Here is a 23,818-nt window from a genome sequence, read left to right as displayed (position 1 = left end):
CCAGTTATTTCTGGGTGTGGTGCTAAGTATCCAAGCCCGGATTTGATCCCCAGGTCATCCCGACACTGGAGCCGGTGCTCTTACTCGCTGTGCTACCTGGACGCCCCAATAATTCAGTTTTATTAAGATTATGTATTTGTTTTTAATTTTTTAATAAGAAGGCAAAATAAAGGCATTCGATAAATTTTTGTTCTGCCAGCGATAACAAAAAATAACTGGTTAATTTGGCTACCAAAAATAAACAAATTTTAAAATTAAACTAACATTGAAAATATTTCATGAATTCAGTACATTACCGTTTGTCTGCAGATTGGACAACTAATGGCCCCAAGCCATGAACCATATCGCCAATATGCAATAATGCAGGTACCTGGTAAAAGAAAATATAAATGACAGGTGGTTGAAAGCTCATTATATGATAAGATAATTTCAACTTTTACACATCTTTATATCATCAACAGAGTTGTAACAAGAAATTCTTGTGTCCTGGGCAAATTCAGGTGAAGCAGTAGAGCATGGGGGAGGGATGGAGCCACAGAAGACAATCTATTCTATGTGGGTACAGTCTTATTAGTACAGAGCAGCTGGGTCCATAAGGCATCCAGGGAGGATGTGGCAGTAGAGGAGAGTGACACCAAGGTAATGGGTGTATGGGGTCATGTTCTGGGATGGGCAAGGCAATGGAAGTAACCATTCACTGTATGAGACAGTTCAATTGTCTACCACTTGGAAGGAAGAGCATTCCTTAGATTTCAATAGCCTTGAAAAAAGAACATTGTGGTACCATCCTGGTTCGAGATCTGATAACCAGCTTACTTTATAAACATATATATTATTACAGTCAAAAAACTTAAAAGTTGTTCTAAACATGGCTAATCAAATGAACATGCAAATTAAGTAACAAGTAACAGGAAAAAATTTTTTTTCATTTAAATTACAGATTAGATTATATATAGGCTATAGATACCCTAACATTCATACTAATTCCAGGAAAACATTATAATCAAGTAAAATGACATCACCTGGGGAAAAATTAGTTCTTTAAGCAATCAGTCAAATGATATTACAGGAGGTTTCTGAAAAATTTTAACTGGCTTCATTTAACCTTTATTAACAATATTATTGCAAAATGACAGTTGTTGGGGCAATTTTATAAGGTTGAACATTTGTGTAAATTAATTAAAGTGTTTTATACCTAAGTAGAAAATAGTATAAGTGGTATTGCTAGGTTAAATGAGATATTTCCACAGTACTCTGAGGGCAAACAAAAGGTAAGAATTATATGCAAACAAGCTTTTATTATTATCATCATTAACCTATAATTATGGGTTAATATATATGTATATATATAATATATGTTAGTATATAGTTAAATAGTATAATTATCTGAAATAGTACCTTAGTTTTACTTAGTGATTTTCTAAGGAGTTCAATGTACTTTGATACATTTATCCTTGCATCTTTGTGCTATAAGCTGGGAGCAAGAGAGCCTCATATTACAGACATGACAGTGGAAATGATTTCATATAAAACCTATTGGGTTGGTAATCAAACATTAATAAACTTCAGATCTCTACCAGATCTGTTGTAACAGAAGTTGTGTTTCAACTTTTCTTGTTCATAAAATGGAAATGCCTTTCATTACTATATTAAATATAAACTACATTAAAGAAAAGTGCTTAGGTGCTGAGGGGGTAGGTATTATTTAAATTCATAATTAGAGAAGTAGTTATTTCTACAGTTTGGTAAAAATTATTAACTCAGGTCACATAAGCATCAAGTAAATTACTGTAGTTCCTTACATATTTTATTTTCTATATTTGGTCTTATAGCTTTTACATTTGGTAATAATGCTCTAGGACCAACCATTTTTCATAAATACCTTTCTTATTACTAAAAGATGCCAAATCAATAAGCCTTTATTATGTGGCTACTGTGTGCCAGAAACTCTGTTCAGTGCTGAGGATACAAAGAAAGGTGAAAATAGTCCTTGCTTGCAAGAAGCTCACAGTAAACAGCTATGTATAAAACACACACACACACACACACACACACACACACAAAATGGAGGTAATCAACAGAGATATGGTTCTAGTATGTAAGGGGTATCTAGTTTGTAGTATGTAGGCAAAAGCTGTTTGCAGAAAGTGAGATTTTAGCTGAAATTTAAAAGAAGATAGGAAAAACCAAGGAAACTAGAAGGAAAAGGTGATAGAGGAGAGAATTTTAGGTAGGGGGGATGGCCAGTGAAAATGCACAATCAGGAGACTAGGAGTGTCTTGTACAAGGAACAAAGAGGAGGCCAGTGTCACTGAACTGCAGAGTACATGGAGGGATGTAAGGTATAAGATGAAACATAGGAAGGCGTCAGATTATGAAGGGATTTAAAAGACAAAAAGATTTTGTATTTGATCCTATAAGTTATAGGAAGCCCTGGCATTTACTGAACAGGGTGAGGTAACATGATCAAACTTGTGCTTTTGGAAGATAAATCTGACAGCTAGACAGGGAAACCAAACAGCATTCTACCTCAGTAGTCTAGCAGTGAGAAGATGAAGGCCCGTACAAGGGAGGTAGGTAGCGGTGTCATAGGAGAGAAGGGGTGTGTACGTGAGATGTTACAAAGAAAAGAGTTGGGATACTCATTTTTTATCCTTTTACTTAGAGACCAAATAAAAGAAACCTAGTAGCAGGATAACATAGTCTTATACTACCGTGTTTCCCTGATAATAAGACCTATCCCAAAAATAAGCCCTCCCCTTACTGTGTAAGATTCCTCTAAAATAAGCCCTATTGAGATTGCTACTGAAGGTGATCCCCTGCGCTACACGCTACATTACGGTACCCTCTGTATGCACCTCCTCCCCTCCGCCGTGAAACGCATGCCGAGCTCCGAGCTGCATCCAATCAGAGCTGCAGCACTGAGCGTGTCATCCTGTTCTTCCCCAGTGATTTGCTTCTTGAATAAAGGTACATTTTTTTGTTCACATTTACCTGTTTATTAAAATTGCTATCAATGTTCATTAAAATAAGCCCTCCCCTGAAAATAAGCCCTCTGGTGTTTTTCTGTCCAAGAAAATTAATAAGACAGTGTCTTATTATTGGGGAAACATGGTATGACCAAGAAGATGAGATATTTCTCAAAGAACGTAATAGAATGTCAGATTAAGCAACTCAGTTGGGCTACAGAAGAAGGGAACACCTGGAGCCCCTTACAACTAAGTATAATGTAGTTTCTCTGCCCCAAGGCTGATTTCAGGAGGAATAATGCATTTGCTGATCAAAACTACCCACAGAAGCCTACTATTCTCAAACAATTATGTTAGTAAAAAGGCCCAGATAAAACTCGGACAAACATCAAGGAATCATAACTACGCCTGGGTTGGGGAGCCAGAGGTTTTCCTTCCATTTCTGTCTGTATTCTGCTAATGTGTGAATAAATTGGTGAGTAATCCTTGTATATGTTTTACCTAGACATCTTGTGACCTATAGTAATGCTTATTATATGATATCGGAGTTTGGGCATAGACATGAGAGAGAAGATTGTCTGGATAAGGCTATATTCAAAGCATCTGACAAGCTTTGTATCTCTCACTGAATATTATGAGACTCCTTCACATTAGAGGAATGCTTGATAGGACCTTCAACTGAACACAGGAATGGATTATCCAGTTCATGGTTGATCTATAAGCAAGTTCTTTTTCTCTGGCAGAACTTTTTTTCTTTTTCTTCCCATTTTACTATCCATTAGTATTGCCAAATGTCAACAGAATGTAAAAAATTAAAATCGGTCATTACAATTTAATTGCTCAGGAAAAAATATTTAGGGTAGAGACTAATATAAAAAATGAGATGATAGTTTTAGTGAGAATTTACTGGGTCACTGTATGTGAAGACTTGCACTCGGGTACAGATTTCAATTACCCATGAAGATGGCATGATCACAGATAATGATATATTTCTTTCATGATGGGATTAATAAGAATAGAAGTGAAAGGTGAAGAAAATAACAGCATGGTTTAACAAATTCAACACTGATTCTTATGTGGAAATTGAATCTTATTAAGGAGGAGAAATTTCTTATTCAGGTGTAGGTTTGGGAGAAGGGGTGGCAGAGCCAAGATGACAGAGAAAAAGCAGGGATTCACCTGAGCTCTTCCAAATTCTTCTCCAAACAACTTAAATAATGCCTCAAAACAAATTCTGGAGCAGGAGAACCCACAAAGGGGATGGGGTGAAACAATTTTCCAGCCCAGGACAACTCATTAGGACAGCAAGAAAAGTCTGCCGCACCAGTGTGAGAATGGAGCTCAGTCCAGCACAGGCTGTGCCAGCACAGATTGCGCCACAATGAACAAGCAGCAGCTTGTTGGGGGAACTGAATCAGCTGCAGCAGCAGCTTCCAGAGCTTTTAGTCAATAGACAGTACGTAGCTGGACAACTGGTTAGGAGATTACAGGGGTCCCTTTGCTGGCACTGAGTGCAGTACTCTGTTGCATTGCCCATACTTGGATCTAGTTTGCAGTCCTGGCTCACAGTTTCAGGGCAAGGAGGAGGACTACCATACCAGAGCTTGCAGCTGCAGAGGAGTGAGGGACCCTGGTCACAGGTCCACAACAGAAAAGAATGTGGTCACTCATAGACTAGAGCATAGGCCAGGAGGGTAGTAAATACACGTCTCCTTAAATCATACTACCTTGGAAGAACTAAAAACTTATAGCCTCTCCAGAATTAGCTCTGAAAACAACTGCACAAAAACCTGAAGTTTGGCACAGTGCCTCCTCCACCACAGGAGCAGAGCCCAACTTTAACATATAAAGGTAAAAGTCAAGAAAGGATAGAAAGGGGCAGCTAGGTGGTGCAGTAACTAGAGCACCGGCCCTAGAGTCAGGAGGATCTGAGTTCAAATCCAGCCTCAGACACTTAACACAAAAACTAGCCGTGTGACCTTGGGCAAGTCACTTAACCCCAATTGCCCTACCTTCCCCCCTCCAAAAAGAAAAGAAAAAAAAAGGTTAGAAAAATAAGCAAACAACAAAAAAAGAATTTGACCATAGAAAGTTACTATGGTTACAGGGAAAATCAAAACACAACCTTAACAAAAGACAACAAAATCAAAAGTGCTACATCCAAAGCCTCAAAGAAAAACATGAATTCGTCTCACACTGGTCTCAAAAAGAATTCCTGGGAGAGCTCAGAAAGGATTTTAAAAATCAAATAAGAAAGGTTGAAGAAAATGGGAAAAGAAATGAGAGTGAAGCAAGAAAATTATTAAAAAAAAAAAAGTGTCAAAAGCTTGCTTACCAAGGAGGCACAGAAAATACTAAAGAAAATAACATCTTAAAAAAAATAGACCAAATGGTAAAAGAGGCACAAAAATCCACTAAAGAGAAAAACACCTAAAAAAGCAGCATTGGCCAAATGGAAAAAGACATACACAAATTCAAGAGAAGAACTCCTTAAATTAAAGCAAAATTAGCCACATGGAAAAAGGAGAGGATTACTGAAGAAAAGAGCTCCTTAAAAAGTACACTTGGCCAAATGAAAATAGAGGTACAAAAGTTCACTGAAGGAAGTAATTCCTTAAAAAATTAAGTGGAAGCTAATGATTTCATTAGACATCAAGAAACAAACAAAATCAAAAGAATGAAAATATTTGAAGAAAATGTAAATATTGGAAAAACAACAGATCTGGAAAACAGATCCAGGAGAGATAATTTAAGGTTTATTAGAATACCTGAAAGCCATCATCAAAAAAGAGCCTAGATGTCATCTTTTAAGAAATTTTCAAGGAAAACTGCCTAGATATTCTGAGGGTAAAACAGAAATTGAAAGAATTCACTGATCACTTCCTAAAAGAGATCTCAAAATGAAAACTCCCAGCAATAGTATAGCCAAATTCCACAGCTTCCAGATCAAGGAGAAAATACTGCAAGCAGCCAGAAAGAAACAATTCAGATATCATGGACCCATAGTCAGGGTAACACAAGATCTACATTAAACATATAGAGGGCTTAGAATATGATATTCCAGAGGGCAAAGGAGCTAGGATTACAAGCAAGAATCACTTAGCCAGGGTTGGACAGATAGCACAGCGAGTAAGAGCACCGGCTCCAGTGTCGGGATGACCTGGAGATCTAATCCCAGGCCCAGACACTTAGCACCCACCCAGAAACACCTGGCCGTGTAACCTTGAGCAAGTTACTTAACCCCAATTGCTTAGGGGCGGCCAGGTGGCTCAGTGAGTAAGATCACTGGCTCCAGTGTCAGGATGACCTGGATCAAATCTGTGCTCAGATACTCAGCACCACACCCAGAAATAACTGGCCGTGTAACCTTGAGCAAGTTACTTAACCCAGATTGCTTAAAAAAAAAAAAGAATCACCTACCCAGAAAAACTGAGTATAATCCTTCAAGGGAAAAAATATATTTAATGAAATAGATAATAATGGACAGGGTGAAAAGAAAAAGGGACAAACAAGGGGGAAAATGGGATGGAGGGAAATACACAGTAATCATAACTGTGAATATATTTTTACAGCAAGTTTCTCTGATAAAGGCTTCACTTCTCAAATATATAAAGAACTGAGTCAAATTTATAAAAATAAGAGCCATTCCCCAACTGATAAATGGTCAAAGGATATGAACAGGCAGTTTTCAAACAAAGTAATCAAAGCTATCTATGGACATATGAAAAATGCTCTAAATCACCACTGATTAGAGAAATGCAAATTTTAAAAAACCTCAAAGGTACCACCCCACACCTATTAGACTGGCTAATTTTATGACAGAAAAAGAAAATGACAAATGTTGGAGGGGATGTGGTAAAATTAAGACACTAAGGTACTATAGATGGAGTTGTGAACTGATTGGGCCATTCTGGAGATAATTTGGAATTATGCCCAAAGGGCTATAAAACTATGCATACATACCCTTTGACCCAGCAATACCATTAGTAGGTCTGTATTCCAAGGAGATTTTTTTTTTTAAAGCAATCGGGGTTAAGTAACTTGCTCAAGGTTACACGGCCAGTTATCTCTGGGTGTGGTGCTGAGTATCTGAGCCCAGATTTGATCCAGGTCATCCCGACACTGGAGCCAGAGTGAGCCACCTGGCCGCCCCTAAGCAATTGGGTTTAAGAAACTTGCTCAAGGTTACATGGCCAGGTGTTTCTGGGTGGGTGCTAAATGTCTGAGCCCAGGATTCGATCTCCAGGTCATCCCAACACTGGAACCGGTGCTCTTACTCGCTGTGCTACTTGGCCGCCCCTTCCAAGGAGATTTAAAAAAAAAATGGAAAAGGACTTATAAGTAAAAAATATTTATAGCAGCTCTTTTAGTGGGAGTAAAGAATTGGAAATTGAGAGGATGTCCATCTCCTCATTGGGAAATAGCTAAAAAATTGTGGTATGTGATTGTGATGTATCAGAAAAACCTGGAAAGACTACATGAACTGATGCAAAGTGAAATAAGGAGAACCAAGAGACCACATACATAGTAACAGCAATATTGTACAATGACCAGCTGTGAATGACTGAGTTATTTCTTTACTTTGCCAGACTGATCCTTGCCATATAACAAAAATAGTTAAGTGAAAACAGAAACAATGACTATTTCTGAAAACATATACAACACTGTTCTGTCTTCTGTTCCTCTACCATGAGGAAGGAAGTACTTTTCATTATCTCTTCTCTAGGTCCATCACTGGTTTTCCATTTATTCAGAGTTCAACTTCTTTTTAGTGATCTTTTCACTAGTTGTAGTCATTGTGTATTTACACCATACAATATTATTCCATTCCATTCATATCACAAAGTTTTCAATTTTCAATGGCCACACAACTTTGTTTCCAGTTCTTTGCTATCACATCTTTGCTATGAATATTTAATATATAGTAAACATTTGTTTTTGCCTGTGGTTTCCTTAGAGTATTGTAATGGAAATGCAAATTTAAAGATCTTCCCTGCCCCTAGGCCCTTTGATAGGCTTAAGAGACTCTTAGAACCTTCTTTGATTTGAAAATGTACTCTGCCTCCTAATAGGCTGAATGTGGTCACATGGAGCCTGTGGCAGGAGGCTTGGTTTTCAGGAATGCCCACACCTTGATGCTGTGTGATTGGGCAGTGGGTCAAGAGGGTGGTTACATTCTCTGACCCAGGAGAAGGCTATATAATCCCTGATGTGAGGTTTTGCTTTAGGGGCTCACTTTGAGAAGTGTTCTGTGATTTCATCAGATGAGACTCTGGGAAGCTGTTGCTGAGCTCACCAACCTCTGGTAAGACTTGGAAAACCTCTAGCTTCCTGAACAATGTCTTCTACTTTCAAGCCAGCTCCAGTGGGAAATTCTTTAGATCAAACAAAAATCTTGGCAACTTCCACCCATTGTTTCTAGTTCTACCCTATGGGCCCAAGCAGAATAAACTGAAAAGCCCATTAAAATATGACTGTAATAAGTATCATGATAAAATATGGAAAAGAAAAAAATGTTGAGATTGCGAACAACACTCCAGAAAATATATACAAAGAATACACTTTTAAGTTTAATTTGCATTACTAACATTTTCTCCATCATTTTCTTAAGTCTAGACTGAGGGTCTGCAAACAGTGAGTCAAATCTAGCCAGCTGCCAGTTTTTGTACACCCTATGGACTACAAATTATTTTTACATTTTTAAATACAATAAAATTTTATTTAAGTTTTAAATACACAGGTCAGATCTGGCTAGGTAACTATAGTTAGATGACCACCTCTAGACAATCAACTAAACAATCAGTTAACAATAAGACAATCAATGGACAAAACAAGAAACTGTATTTTAGCTGATTTCCATGTGTAAATTGGTTGCACTGAAAATTTAATAATTAGCTTCCTCTGCATGCTCAAACTGGCTCTAGCACACCCTTGAATAAAAAATGGGATAGATTCTTTCTTCCAAGTAGGCTCATCCAAGACTTGTCAAATGTGAAAGCTATACTTGCTCATTAGGATCTTTTAGCCTTTTCTCCTTCTGTAATTCTAACAGCTTCCAGGCTTACAGGAAGCTCTAACTTCTACCTTTAGAAAGGTCCCAGGGATGCAAAGAACAAGCATGTACTTAGGTGGTAGGTAGCTGGGGTTAAGTATGGTTTCATTCAAAATTTTTGGAGTAGTCTTCCTTCTCTTGGAAAGATGTAAATTAGCAAAACAAAGTCAACAGGTCAATATGCAATGAAAATTTACTGTATCAAGTACTAGCTCCTACAGTAATATCTGGTTTATCCCTTCTTGAAATCAATGCACATACAGAAGATACTTAGAACAGAAATTTAGGAATCAGTATAATTAGGTGCATGCCTAAATATCTGATAGTGGTAATGTTTGTTGCTTACCACAAAAAAGATGTCCACAGTTTGTTTCAATAGGAAGAGAAGCTTGATGTAAACAGATTGGACAGGACATATCAGTATAGAACTGCTGCCGAACAATAGCAGGTGCATCCTGCTGGGGGGGTAAAAACATCATTAAAGTTTTCCCAGAGATTTTTATTCAATGCTACTTAAGTTTATTTGGACAATCACAACCTCTTGGGCACAATAACTTCTGTTTACATAGCTCTGCAAATACAGATATGATAAAACTCCCAAACTATATCCTCTCCCCTCTTTTAAAAAACCTTTATTTTCAGAGAATCTTATGATTTTAGAAAAGAAGAATGTCTAACCCATGTTGTACAAGAATCCCCATTACAACATACCTAGCATTCTCTGCTTAAAGACCTCTAATGAGGAGGAACTGTAATGCCAAGCAAAGGCAACTTCCCAAGGTTCAAAATACCAGCATAGGTGCTCTCCATTTTATTCAGTGAATAATTAAGAACAGAGAAAATAAAAATATACCATAATTCAAAATACAGCATTCACCAAGTATAATTCAATAATCTCCAAGTACTACTCCACCCTTGGACATTATAATTCATTTAGTCAATCCCAAAGACCCTCTTCTAAGTACTACTCCACCCCTAGGCTGTACATTCATTTAGTCAACCACAAAGCCCCTCTTCTCAAATGGAGATTCGTTTCTAAATATAAGTAAAGTACATTCATTTGTTCAATCACAGAGCACAAAAAATGTTAAAAGTTCCCCACCCCTGGATCACAACTGAATCTACTCCAGAGTTATAACAAGCTTAAGCACAGCATTTAATACCCAAAGAGAGGGCTTTTCTTCATCTTGACCAGAGGCAAGTTCTCAGCAATCTTTGTTCCTGGGAAGACAAAGATTAGCAAGGCCACAAGATATATTGCCAGTGTCTTCATTAATTCATTCTCTGTTTGCAGAACAGTCCTAGGACCCCTGAAAACATTAGCAAAACTCTCTTCTAGGATTTCTGTAAACATACAACAAGAAAATCCTTTTTCAGGGCTTCTGAACCAACAGCAAGGTTCCAGAACCTCTGCAACAACAGCACTGCCCTTCACCAGTGGACAGAATTCACTCTCTGTTTGCAGAACAGTCTCAGGAGCTCTGAACCAACAGCAAGGTTCCAGAATCTCTGCAACAACAGGACTGTCTTTCACCAGTGGACAAATCTGGCAAAACAACATCAAAACAGACAAAGTACCAGCATAACAGCCATGTCTCCTCAGTCCTTGGCAGCTCTGGGTGGCAGCTCTCAAAAGTCCTAGGCAATTCAAACTGGCCCTCAGCAATCCTCTAGCAATCCTCTCAGTCTCTCTCTGCCTCCAAGATGCTGCTTCCAAAAAAATTCTTCTTTGCTTGTGTCTCTCTAAATTTACATCACCAGCTCCTCCCAGTTCAGCACTCTGTTTTCACATCAACAAGTCCATCCCACAAGTGGGATTCACAAGCTCTGGGCCTTAACACAATCAATCCAAAACCAAGCCAATACACAGGGATCTCCAAATTCCATTACCATTACAGGAACCTACTACCTCTGGAGGCAGCTCATTTAACTTTTGGCCAGTTCTAAATGTTAACACATTTTTCTTACTATCAAGCCTAAATTTATCTCTTTTTAACTTCAACCCATTGCTCCTGGCTGTTCACTAAGTCTAATCCCTCTTGCATAAGAAAACCTTTCAAACACTTGAAGACAGCTACAAGGTTCCCTTCTCCAGATTAAACATCCCTAAACCTCCAACCAGCCTTTTTATGTCAGAAACTCAAGCTCCTTTGCCATTTTAGTTACTCTCCTCTAGATGGCAACCTCTTCCACCATTCCCTCCTAAAGAAGCTTAAAATAGAATAATGAATGAATTCAGGATTATTTTTTTACTTACTAGAAATAAATCTTTAATCTCCTTAGGTATGTGACTATTTGTATGCTATTCCAGCACTAACAGGAGGATGCTATAAATTTTTTTTCAGTTAGATCCTTACATTGAAAAGTTTTATCACATCCTTTTCTCAAGTGCTGAATGTCTAGTATATTATATAATGTAGCAAGTCAAAGTTAAAATTTCCAATACTGAGTTATTTTGTAAGAATTAGAATAGCAAAAATAAAAAAAAAATTTAGCTTTAGAAACTTAAATATAATTCTTCCTTCACATACTAAAAATAAGAAATAGTACCAAAGACATCTACAACTAACAATTAACTCTGATGGTCAAAAATTATTTTGTATAACATTTAGAATAAAGCTAACAATTAAAATATTTGCTATTAAGAACTAAGTATCTGGGCCAGCTCAAAATTTAATTGTAAACTGAACCAAATTTATAAAAATATACTGGTCAATCAGATTGAATCAGAATTGAATTTATATATACAGTAAATTATTCAAGTAAAATACCAAAACACTCTCTAGCTCAAACCAATGGGAGGCATGGTGGTGCAGTGGAATGAGAGCCAGATGATCTGGATTCTATTCTTCACTCTATGGCTTATTTATCTGAGTGACTTTGGGCAAATCATTAAACCTCTCTAGGACTTTAACTGTAAAAGGAGGAGGCTGGACTTGACCTCTGAAGTGTCTCAGAGATGTAAACTAATGATCCAGTGATCAGGTATTTCTTTTCACTCAAATTCCTAGAAAAAGTGTTTACTGTAGCACCTTTGCCATCACGATTATCTGGAATAAGATACTATTAGAGCTTTAATTTGGAGGGGGAAGGGAGAATGGGGAAGAAGAGATAGAATACAGATACAACATACCTCATCATAACAAATATAGATGTATTTACTGCTTTCTTTCCTTGATTCTTCCCCCAAACAGAATCATTTGACCACAAGCAGTTAGCCAAAAGCCTTTAACTTCACCTTCCAAACCTACAATGGGGTAAGTCTAGTGGTTGTGGAAAGAGAAGGGAATGTGGATGTCTAACAGTCCCAAGAGGTCCTACTGGACTTGGAAGCTTTCTGGATAGCTAAGTCTCTTACAATCTATTTCAGAAGCCTGAGGCCATAGTGATCCTCTCTGGACTAACTCCAGAGATTCCCAGACCAAATCAGATTCCAAAGGATACTCTAGATAAGATACAAAACCTGTAATTGGGCCAAGCACCCTGACTAGACTGGACCCTTTCCTGCCCTTGAAATTCAGCGTCTATAAAAAATATTTCCAGCAGGAAAGCACATTACATTCTTCTTCCAATTCTCTGCAAAAAGCACTATAATTCTAGTTTCATGAGATTCTGCCTGACTTTACACCCTCTGGCTAGAATAAAGGGACACAACAACAAAAAGTTACTTTTTTATGGAATTATTTTCTCTAGTTTTGCCTGGGTAAAGAAGGAAAATATCCTGGCTCTGTACCCTAATAAAACAAAAACTCACTCACCATGTGTCCCTTCTTATCATTCAAATGCTAAACATGTAATGACACCATCAAGAGTTCAGTGCTTAAGATGAAATTCTACCACATTTAAAAAAAGTAATTATTTTATTTCACTTAACTAAGTATCACAAAAGGTAAAAGTCTTATTTAAGCCAAAGTTAAAAAAAAAGCCAATGAAATAAAAATGAACGAAAAAGGGACCATTTGCCCACTCTTGAAACCTATACCCTTTAGAACAGTAACAAACTATGGGATATGCTTCATACAAAGTCAAAAAGAATCTAACTTTTAAGGAGTAAATCGCTAGTTTACTCATAGACTACTTTGAATTTGCAACAGCAATGACAACAGATCAGCTCTTTAGTCTAGCTTTGTTTTTCTGTACATCTGGACATTCATTCATTAGCTCCTTACCCTCACCAGTACACTTGGACATTCATTACCTGATCTGTCTGAAGTTGTTCCCGAAGCACCCGCACTAGCTCTTGGTTATCAGGATGAATGTTTTGTTCTGCATTTCTGGTGATAAAAATATAAATCCCCATTAATATAAATTATGGCTAGAGGAATTATTTTCTATACTTAAATTTAATCTGAGAACTATAATGAAACTGCAAAAATATAAAGAACAGTATCTGATTTCAGTCCAATTCTAGGTTTAAACAGGAAAGGATAGTTCAGTCTGTTACTGTGATGAATTCTTGTGCTATCACAGTCACTTCACTGACATATTTCTGGTGCAACTGACTAACAATAAAACTTAGAATAATGGGGGCCCTGGCATATACTCATAGAAGGATGAAAGTTTGACACAGCAATAACCCTGAATAATATTATATTAGAATTACTTCCTATTGTTAAATTTTTTCAGGATAAAATCTGTATCATAAACATTTACACATTGTTATACATTTAAACACTTTTTCAAATCCAATTTAACTGTTCTTCAGGTTCTCACCTATAGATAAGAGAAAAATTAAAATTATATATTACAGAAAAAGGAAAATAATCATGGATTATAACTATAATCACATTAACAAAAATGAAAGAAATTAAAGCTAAGAAATTACGAGTTTGAAGTCAGGAAAACAGAACCTGGGAGGCTTCATTTAGCTTTTGGGTTAATTTCATAAGACCAGAGTCAGTTTCTTAAAATTAAACGTCTTTAGTGAAAATCCACAAAATTTGATTTTTACTTCATGAAAAAGGTACCTCTCCCCATAATAAGTCCATATATAATAGTGGTCAAAACACAAATTCAGAATTCTGTCTCAAACAGGGACATTAGATAATTATGCAGTTTTAGAAAAGGGAACTATGACAAAATGTTGACATTCATTTGAAAAATAAATGAAAGACAGGCATAAAGTCAATAACCTATGGAAATTCTAGAGGCTATTTAAAAATGCTTTATTATACACATAAACTCAGGATAAGTATAAGTTGAAAACACTTTCTCTTTTAAACCTTTGATTTTCTATTTAAATCTTTTTAGAGGCTTTCTACAATTGCTGCTTCCATTTGCTTTCCTCACACTACCTTCTTAACTCAGCATTCTGGCTTCACACATTATATAATTCAATTCAAAGAGTTCTCTCCACAGTTACCTCTTAATTGTCAAATAATGGTCTTTTCTTAATCCTCTTCTTTCTTGATCCCAGTAGTCTCTGACACTGTCAGTCATGCTCTCTCTAGGCTTTTATGGCACTGCTCTCCTAGTTCTCTTCCTTTCTGACTGTTCCTTCTCAATTCTCCTTTGCTGGTTCTTCATCCAAATCCTTACTCTTAACTATGGGTGTCTTTCCTGGACCTTCTTCTCTTCTTCCTCTTTGCTAATTCTTTGGGATAATCTCATCAGCTGTCATGGATTTAACTATGTCCAGGCAGACAATTCTCAGATTTGTCCAGCCCTAACCTCTCTCCTAACTCTTGTCTCTCAACAACTGCCTATTGGACATCTCAATCTGGATGTCCTATAGGTGTCTTAAACTCAACATGGTCAAAACAACTCTTTATCTTCCCTTCCCCCCTCCCACTCCTGCCTCTCTTCCTAATTTCTCTCTTACTGAGGAGAGTACCATCATCTTCCCAGTCACCCAAACTGGCATCCTATGTAGCTGGCATTCTCAACTCCTCACTCTCTCTCCCCCATCATATACAGTAGTTGCCAGTTTACTGATTCTACCTTCATCAAATTTCTTGTATACACCACTCCTCCTCTCCTCTGACATTGCCACCGCCCTGGTACAGCATTCAAAACCTCAACCCTGGAGTATTCCACTAGCTGACTGATTGGTTTCCAAGCCTCAGGTCTCTACCTCTCACCCTATCTATCCCTATCTCAACTGTCAAAGTAATATTCCTAAAGCAAAAATCTGACCATGTTACAGTCCCAACTCCAGTGGCTCCCTATTGCCTCCAGGGTCCATAAAGCCCTCAAAACTAGCCCCTTCCTGCCTTTCCAGTCTTCTTCTACCTTACTCTTTTCTCCCCTATCCCTCTACACTCCCCTTTCCTCTACAATCTGGCCTCTTTGCTGTTCCTCATACTAGACACTATCTCTAGACTCTGGTGACTCTCTCCCCTTTCAAGTTTTAGCTTAAGTCTTATCTTCTGCAAGAAGCCTTTTCTGATTTCTTAATTCTGGTGCCTTCCCTCTATAGATTGTCTCCAGTTCATCCTCTATGTATCTTGTTTGTACATGGTTGTCTGTGTGTAGTCTCCCCTATTACACTGTGACCTCCTTGAGATCAGGGGCTATTTTTTTGCCTTTTTTTGTGTACCCAGAGAGTAGGTACTTAATAAATCCTTGCCGACTTGACTAAAGTAAGATAATTAAGTTTAGGATTAAGCTATGAATGTTATAAATTAGTGATAAAGGAGTGGCCAGGTAGCACAGCAAGTAAGAGCACCAGCTCCAGTGTCAGGATGACCTGGGGATCGAATCCAGGCTCAGACACTTAGCACCACACCCAGAAATAACTGGCCTTGTAACCTTGAGCAAGTTACTTAACCCAGATTGCTTAAAAATAAATAAATAAATAAATTAGTTATAAAGCCACAAAATTGTACCTAGGTACCTGTTTTCTTTAAAACCTTGTTCTATATCTTTTTAACAATGTTTGGTAAAACTGCTTAAGGTTTATCTGTTTTAATAAACAATTATCTTTTTAAGCACATACTTATTCTTAATTCATATAAATTACATCTATAGCAAAAGTCTATAATGTGGACCAAGTGGCATTAATGTGAACCAACTGGCATTGCTAAAGTACTTCAACTACCTAACATGCAGCTAGTTTATCAAAATTGTCGGCAAAATGCCTATTATGAAAATAAGAAACTTCTGAATCCTAGACTTGCCAACTTCAGCATATAAAATGACAACAGATGTCTTGATGGGTCATAGATCATAGACACTTGCAGGACTTTTACACCTCTTACATTTTGCTTTATTTTTCAATCCATCATTATTTTTTAATCTTGACTCTGCATTCTAAAATGTTAGCTATCCATCACAGGTTTTACCATCTTCAAATCTGAAAATAATGCCTATTCTATCTTTAAGTAATAGATACAAATGCTGATGACAAAGTCAACAGGGAGAGCTTGTAGCTCAGATGATCTGCTACTTGGCTAATATAAAAACCTTCATTGATCCTCTTCATATTATGGGGTAGCTTGTTTAAGCAGCTATGAATTCATCCAATTTTACTATCATTCAGCTCACATTTCTCTCTTATCCCCAAGAATATGATGAGACTGTCATCTGCAGTATTTCCCTGATCTATTAGTCTATATGCCATATAAAAGAAAACTATTCATTTCCGTGTTCTTATTTTGTTAACAGAAAAACCCCCTTTTTATTCATTTAGTCATTAAATAATTTTAAATGGCTCCCATTTGTAGGCACTAAAACGTTATAGTTATAAAGTTTAGATAGAATTCTATTTTACAAAATTACTTAATTTTTCTAATTATTCTTATTAAATTTTTCTTATTTGATTAAATTTTAAATTTATCTTTACTCTTAATAAAAACTACCAAATAATGTAAGAAATAAAATCCTATATTAGACCAAACTAAGGACATAGATATATGTGTGTGTGTATATTTTTTAATAAAAAGTTTATCTGCTCCTGCACTGCTCTTCTGATCTTTACATTTTTCTATTATTATTTTAAAATACAGTCTATGTGTGCATATTATTCTGATTTTGCTTTCTTTTCTCATCAGTTCATGTTTTCTCATATTTCTCTTTATTTAGTTCTTGTCCCAGTTCACTATCCACTTGCAGGGTCTGTCCAAGATATGCATACTAGTGTGCCAGCTCTATAGGTTGTCTATCCAAGATACATCATCATGATTTCAATAGGCATTCTTCATCTACTTGCTTTGGATAGTTAAAATGAATTCTCAAGTGATTACAGATCATATTTAAGAGGCTCAGTAATGTCCAAGGGTTTGCTACAATCAGCATATCATCCACAAACACAGTATCTGAAGGATATCACCAGTTACAGCGAATCCTTCTTCCATTTAGTTGTTGTTGGACATCCACCATGAAGGTGGCAAAAGACTTTTCCCAAGAATATATCTCCCTCTTTTAGGCACTGATTATGTTAAGTCAGAAAACTTAACAAATTTACCTCTGCTCTTGTTTATATTTCAAAGAACTCTAGTATGATTTTTAAGATATGCATAGGAAATGTTCTAACAACTTATAACAACCCATAATGAATGGACATTATTCTCCCTATAAATTTCTATCAGATTCTTATGGATCATGGGTGTGTCACATTTTTAGCATCTATATTTACCATAAAGATTTTTCCCAAAACTGTTTTTCTTTTAATTTTATATATAAATGATTTTTGCTGCACAAAACCCTTTATTTTTCAACAAGAATTTTTTTCATTTTTTCAAGGAAATGAAAATTTTTGTCTTCTCCACAGCTGCAATAAAGATCATTCTTTTCCACAACAGTGGAATATGCCAGCACAATGTGGCAATGAAAAAACCACTGAAGGGGAGAGTCAGGAAATACCTGCATTCAAATCCTAGTTCCAGCCTTTACTAGATATATGTATGGCCAAGGGCAAGTAATTTACTATCTCTGATACTCACTGTAGTATACTCACTGCACAATTAGAACAATAATGCTTACGTTACCTTTGTTGGAAAATTGAGAAAAGCAGTGTGTAAAACTTAAAAGTGCTATACAAATGTTATTTTTAAAGTATTTCATTATCTAATTTTGATTAATTTTGTACAACTGATCTAGCTTTCTTCTTATTAAGTAACAGCTAATTTTGATAATTAACATTTTATAATTTAATTTGAGGTCTGAAAGGGGGCTTCATCAGTTTTACTTTTTTCTTGGATTCCCTTTTTAATGTTTTTGTTTACTCTTCCATATACATTTTATTATTATTTTGTCTAATTTTAAGAAGTGGCCAATTGGTGTTTTGATTCTATAGTACCAAATCTTCAGATTAATTTCAGAATTGGTATTTTTAGTATAGTGTCTCAAATGAGCAATGTATATGGAATATCCTTATGCTAACTAAAAAAAATTCTATTTGCCAAAATTTTAAATTGTTTTCATATCAAAGTATGACCTTTATTTTAGTAAGTTAATGCCTTTCAGAAGATGGGATAGACCTATGATCTCTTCTACATAGGAAATTCTCAGAACAGTAATTCCCTCAAAATTCATTGTCTGGGGCAGTGAGAGTTAAGGGACTTGCTTATGTCCAACAGAATTTGTGCCAAATAGCGGATATATTGGGGACATTACTTTAAATGATACTTCTCTTTTTATCAATTTTTTTGGTCTTGGTATGCAGTTAAAGTCACAAAAATAATCTTATCTTCCTCTATCTTGCTAACATTATTACCCTCAATTTTTTATGGACAATTGTATCATCTATAAATGGAGATATTTTGTTGTCTTTATCAATGTCCATTTTATTTTTTTTAACCTAGCTACTATAAACAAGTTAAATATAGTACTGATGACAGAGGATAATCCCACTTCATGCCAGTTTAGTCAGAATGGCTCCAGTGTTTCCCTAGTGCATAAAATACCAGGATGTGGCTTCCAATAAGTACTTTTTAAACTATATACCATTTTAAAGGGGAAAGTGCTTCTGTGCCCAACAGCAAAAATACATAATGTATAGATCTTTTTTTGTGGTGGTAAAAAATTGGAAACTGTGAAGATAACCTGATAATTGGGCAATGGCTGAACAAGTTTTGGCGTGTGAATATCATAGAGTATTATTGTGATCTAAGAAATGATGACAGGCATGGTTTCAGAAAAATCCAGAAAGACTTGTATGAATGTGAAGTGAACAGAACCAGCAGAACAACTGATACAATAACAGCAATATTGTAAAGATAATCAACTTTTAAAAACTTAGTCACTTGATCAATACAATAACCCACGCACAGTTCCAAAAGAATCATGATGAAACATGCTTTCCACCTCCAGATAGAGAGTTGATGGACTCAGTGCAGAATGAAGCATATTTTCTTCTCTTTCTCTCTTTTTTCTTTGGTGGGACAGGGACATGGCTAATTCAAGAATTTGGTTTGCACATCTACACACATTTATAAAGGGTTTTGTTTTTCTTGCTTTCCCAGTAGATGAGGGGAAGGGGAAGTGGAATGGAGAGAATTTGTTAAAAGTATGCTGTATTTTACCAAATCTTTTTCTGTCTCTATTAATATAACTGTATGTTTTTAATAACTTTTATTAGATGATTGTACTTTTTCTCCTAATAAGCTACTTTTCTATTCATAATATAGATCCTAGCGCAACATAGTGAATAAATTCTGGATATTATTTACTGACATTTTATTTAACTATAAACATGAAACTATAGGTCTTGGCCAAAAAATTATTAATAATGTTGACCATCAGTTTTCTTATTCTGCATTACGCCAGGTTTAGAAATATAAATTATTGCTATATAGGAAAAGTTAGGCAGAATTCCATCTTTTGTTGAAATCAGTTTATATAATACACCTACTACTTCTTTGATAGTGAGGGAATTTCATTTGTGAATTAATTTGGTTCAAGTACCATCTGATATGGCAGTTCCTTAATGGTCTGTGACTTCTTTTGATACTGGTTTGTTTTTTGTTGTGTCAATCTGGTTATTCTCTATTTTTGTCAATTTTCACCCATTTCTCCATCTCAATGGCACAAAAAATAGACTGAAACTTCTACTATTCTTAAGTTCTTTACATTCTCTGTGAGCTCTTCTTTCTCATTTTTTTTATTTTCCTCTCTTTTCTTGAATAAATTTATCTGTTAATCAACTGTTGTCATGGTATATATTAAAATGTATGTGTTCTTATTACCTATGTTACCTTTAAACATTATGTAATTTCCTTGTTTAGTGCTATTAATGCTTTCTGGTTTAAATTCAATTTTGTCAGACATTACTGGAATTCCAGATTTTTTTTAAGATTACATATTTGTTAGAAATTATTACAATTCTGGATTCCTTGGAGAATACATGGTATTGTTTTTTTTTTACCATTTGTCTCATCTTCAAAAATATACATTTATCAATAATAAAGAGAAATTTTAGTTATCTCAGTTTAAATGTGTTTTCTATAAGCAACAACTGGATTCTGTTTTTTAATCCATCCTCTACCTTTTTCTTTCTACAGGTAAATTCAAACCATTTACCAAACCATTCAAAGATATAATTGTCAAGTTTTATTTATCTTCTGCTATTCTTAGAATTATTCTTTTTGGCAGAAGACAACACAAGGGGCGGCTAGGTGGAGCAGTGAGTAGAGCACAGGCCCTGGAGTCAGGAGGACCTACGTTCAAATCTGGCCTCAGACACTTAAGACAAAAACTAGCAGTGTGACCTAGGGCAAGTCACTTAACCCCAATTGCCATCCAAAAAGCAAAAAGCCAAAAAAAAAAAAAAAAAAAGACAACACAAACTTTTGTATTTCTATTTTTCCTCTAACTGCACCTGATAAAAAATTTGGCAATTTTCATGACTATATACACATAGGGATTTCTGAAATTCTGCCCTTTTCAACAATAGTTTTTTCTTTAAATTGTATCAGTCCCTCCTCTTGCTCACTAGTGTTCTCTTTTGCTCTGGGGCCTTTTCAGTTATATTCTTTTAAATTCTTTTTATCATCCTGCTCTCTCCTTTTTTCAAAACTGAGCCATATACCAATAAAGTAACTAAATTCACTACCAATATAATGGCTCTTAACAGCTCAGGTAGGTGGTGGCAGGAGCCAGGGATGGGAAGAACAGAACCCTGAGAGAAAAGACACAATAAGTCAACTTAAGTTTATAAGTTTTTAAAAAGGACGAAGGAATAAGCATTTGCATTTGATCTTCCCAACAACTATGCAAGGGAGGTGCTATTATGATTCTCACTTTACAGATGAGGAAAATGAGGCGAATGTGGGTTACACAGTGACTTGTCCAAGGTACACTGCTAGTAAGCATCTGAGAATGGATTTCAACTCAGATCTTCTGACTCCAGGTCCAGCACTCTATCCACCAGCACCTCTTTGTGAAAGACTTTTTGTTTGTAAAAGTTTTGTGGACTAGTTAAAGTTTGCCATGGACTAGTTCTGGAAAACACAGGTCCAAGATAAATGTCTGAGTAAATGTTTCCTTACTTGGCTGGTCACACTGTGCTAAGGTTACTATAATGTACATATAACCAATCAGTGCTTCCTTATTAAAAAAAAGAATTAGCAGTTCCCACTATTGCTTCTTCAATCCCCTAAGAGAGTAGTAGTCTGAAAGGCAGATCAAGAATTTATCAGATAAATCTACTTTTAGCAGAATGTGACTTCCAGAAGATATCTGAATACCTAAAGTTCCCCTATCATTATTTTATCTTATAACCTAATAACTAATTTTGTAATATCTTTAGGAAACCATCATATAGATCCATCATCTAAGCAGTTTGCTGTGCATTCTTAGGATAGTGTTTTTTCTCTTTTTCTCCTTTTGCATTCTCTCCAAAATTCTCTACCCTCCAGTCTGTGAATCATCATACATATATTCTTGAAATGAAATAGTATCTCTAAACAATTCAATAGCTTTGTTTGGTCCTATCATCTGAGGTTCTCAAAGAGAGATTTCCATGACCTGAGTATGTGTGTCTCTTCCCCAGTTCACTGGCCAGCAAAAAGGCAAATGGGAAGTTTGTGTGTGTCTGTCTTTTCCCATGGAGTCTCATGTCCTGGACAGGGTAACCTTTTTTTCAGTGTAGAATAAATCTGAGAGGATACAACGTTATAAAAAGAGCCACAACTATTTTTTGATGACAAGTTTTCTAAACCTCAATGCTATTCTGTGTTTGAGAACTCAGGAACTGTAGAATTATTCCTAAATAAATTACAATCTTTAATCTTAATTTCCAATAATGTTAGCATCATTTCTATCTCCCTTAGTTTATTCTCCTAAGAAGTTATTTCCATAATATTTATACATTAGGCAAAGTGGCATGGAGGACAAAATGTTGGGTTAGAAGAAAGGAAGGACAGAGTTCACCTGTCTCTGACACTTACTAGTTGTCTGATCCTAGCCAAGTCATTTAATCTCTATGTAAACTCCATAAAACCTATACTTAGTTATTGCCCAGGTTTACTTATTATTTTTGTAAGTTTTGAAAAAAAATGTTTTTAATAACCATAGCTTCGGACATTGACATTTCATTTAAAATAAGGTTGAAAGTTTCAAATTATGCATTAAATAGCCCATAAGAAGAAAAATATGCAGCAATATCAAGAATGTGATCAAAGATGTGCCACCATTTTTTTGACTGTGGTTACCTGAATTTTACATTTGATATCAAGCATTATTAGAAGTTATAAACTTAAATGGCCCTCAAAAATATGTATTATTCAATTCTCCTCACCATTAGTCTCACCTTAAAAGTATGTGTGTGTATATATAATATATATCAATATAGCAATGTCTTACCTTAAAAGTACATATATCAGTGTAGCAATGAAAATCAAACTGATCACAACTGTCACAAGGACTTGGTCACTTACTCCCTCTATAACTGAATCATCCAATTTCAAACTCTGAATTCCAGATTGATGTTTGTCCATTCCAGTTCTATATATTAAAAAAAGAAAAGGCACAGATCAAGGAATGCTCTAAAACTGAAATGAGTTAATTAAAAAAATATATATAAACAGGGCAACTGAGTTTTACTATGTTATTTTTTTAATGTAGCAAGAGATTTATAATTTATAACTTAAGAAAAGCAGCAGTTAGTGTTTCAGCATGAACTCCTTCATGAATTTCTTAGAATTGTCCAAAATTATCTTGTTAACAATCATACTTCTATAGAATTTAAGTGACTTATATTGTGTTTATTGTTCCTAACTATCATAAGAAGGGGTTGGTTTTACTTGTCAAATAAAGAAACAAATATTTTGGCAAGTTGGTTCTAAATCACAACCATTTCTCCTTTACATGTGAAATGCTAGCTCTCAATAGAAACGGTTTGTTCAACCACATAGAGTACTCCAATAGGGCAAATCTGCCCTTTGAAGTAGAAGACTCTCTCTCTCTCTCTCTCTCTCTCTCTCTCTCTCCCCTCCCCTCCCTCCTCCCTCTCTCCCTCCCTTTCTTCCTCCTTCCCTCCCTCCATCTCTCTCTCTCTGTCTCTCTCTCTCCCCTTTCCCCCCCCCCCCCATCTCTTCCTCTCTCCCTCTCTCTGTGTCCCTCCTACCAATATCCAAAATTCTCCTACAAATCTCTGATTCCCACTTAGTATTTCATTCTTTCACCTTCTTGGAGGAGATGGGAACAATGGAAAAGAGCACACTGCTTTGAAGCCAGAGGACCTGAGTTTGAATTCCATCTCTGATAATTACTGTCTATGTGACCCTGAATAAATTACTGAGGTCCCTTCCAGCTTTAGAACTATAATTCCACAATTCCCAATTTCCTACTCATACTAAAGTCAAATGATCATATAGTGTCCAACACAGAAATCAGATGAACACAAAATACTGGCCTA

General features: G+C 35.9%; 1 protein-coding gene across 6 annotated transcripts in view; it reads right to left on the bottom strand.

Moving 5' to 3' along the window:
• RNF170 (ring finger protein 170) overlaps window positions 1–23,818 on the bottom strand; it is a 57,376-nt gene that overhangs the window by 15,937 nt on the left and 17,621 nt on the right. For 4 of the 6 annotated variants that reach the window (XM_069075799.1, XM_069075796.1, XM_069075797.1 and 1 more), the window contains exons 2-5: window positions 22,765–22,905; window positions 13,220–13,295; window positions 9,368–9,479; window positions 297–370 (exon numbers count right to left, since the gene is read on the bottom strand). In XM_069075799.1, the coding sequence (XP_068931900.1) occupies window positions 297–370; window positions 9,368–9,479; window positions 13,220–13,295; window positions 22,765–22,898 (396 nt within the window). In that variant the 5' untranslated portion in view covers window positions 22,899–22,905. The remainder of the gene's footprint in view (window positions 1–296; window positions 371–9,367; window positions 9,480–13,219; window positions 13,296–22,764; window positions 22,906–23,818) is intronic. The other 2 variants (XM_069075802.1, XM_069075800.1) reach the window with 1 other exon arrangement.

The sequence above is a fragment of the Petaurus breviceps genome, unplaced genomic scaffold, assembly GCF_028583685.1.
Source record: "Petaurus breviceps papuanus isolate PSGF00001 unplaced genomic scaffold, PetGlider_PUasm1.0 90919, whole genome shotgun sequence".
NCBI classification, from domain to species: domain Eukaryota; kingdom Metazoa; phylum Chordata; class Mammalia; order Diprotodontia; family Petauridae; genus Petaurus; species Petaurus breviceps.
This window is presented reverse-complemented; position numbering and strand designations above follow the sequence as displayed.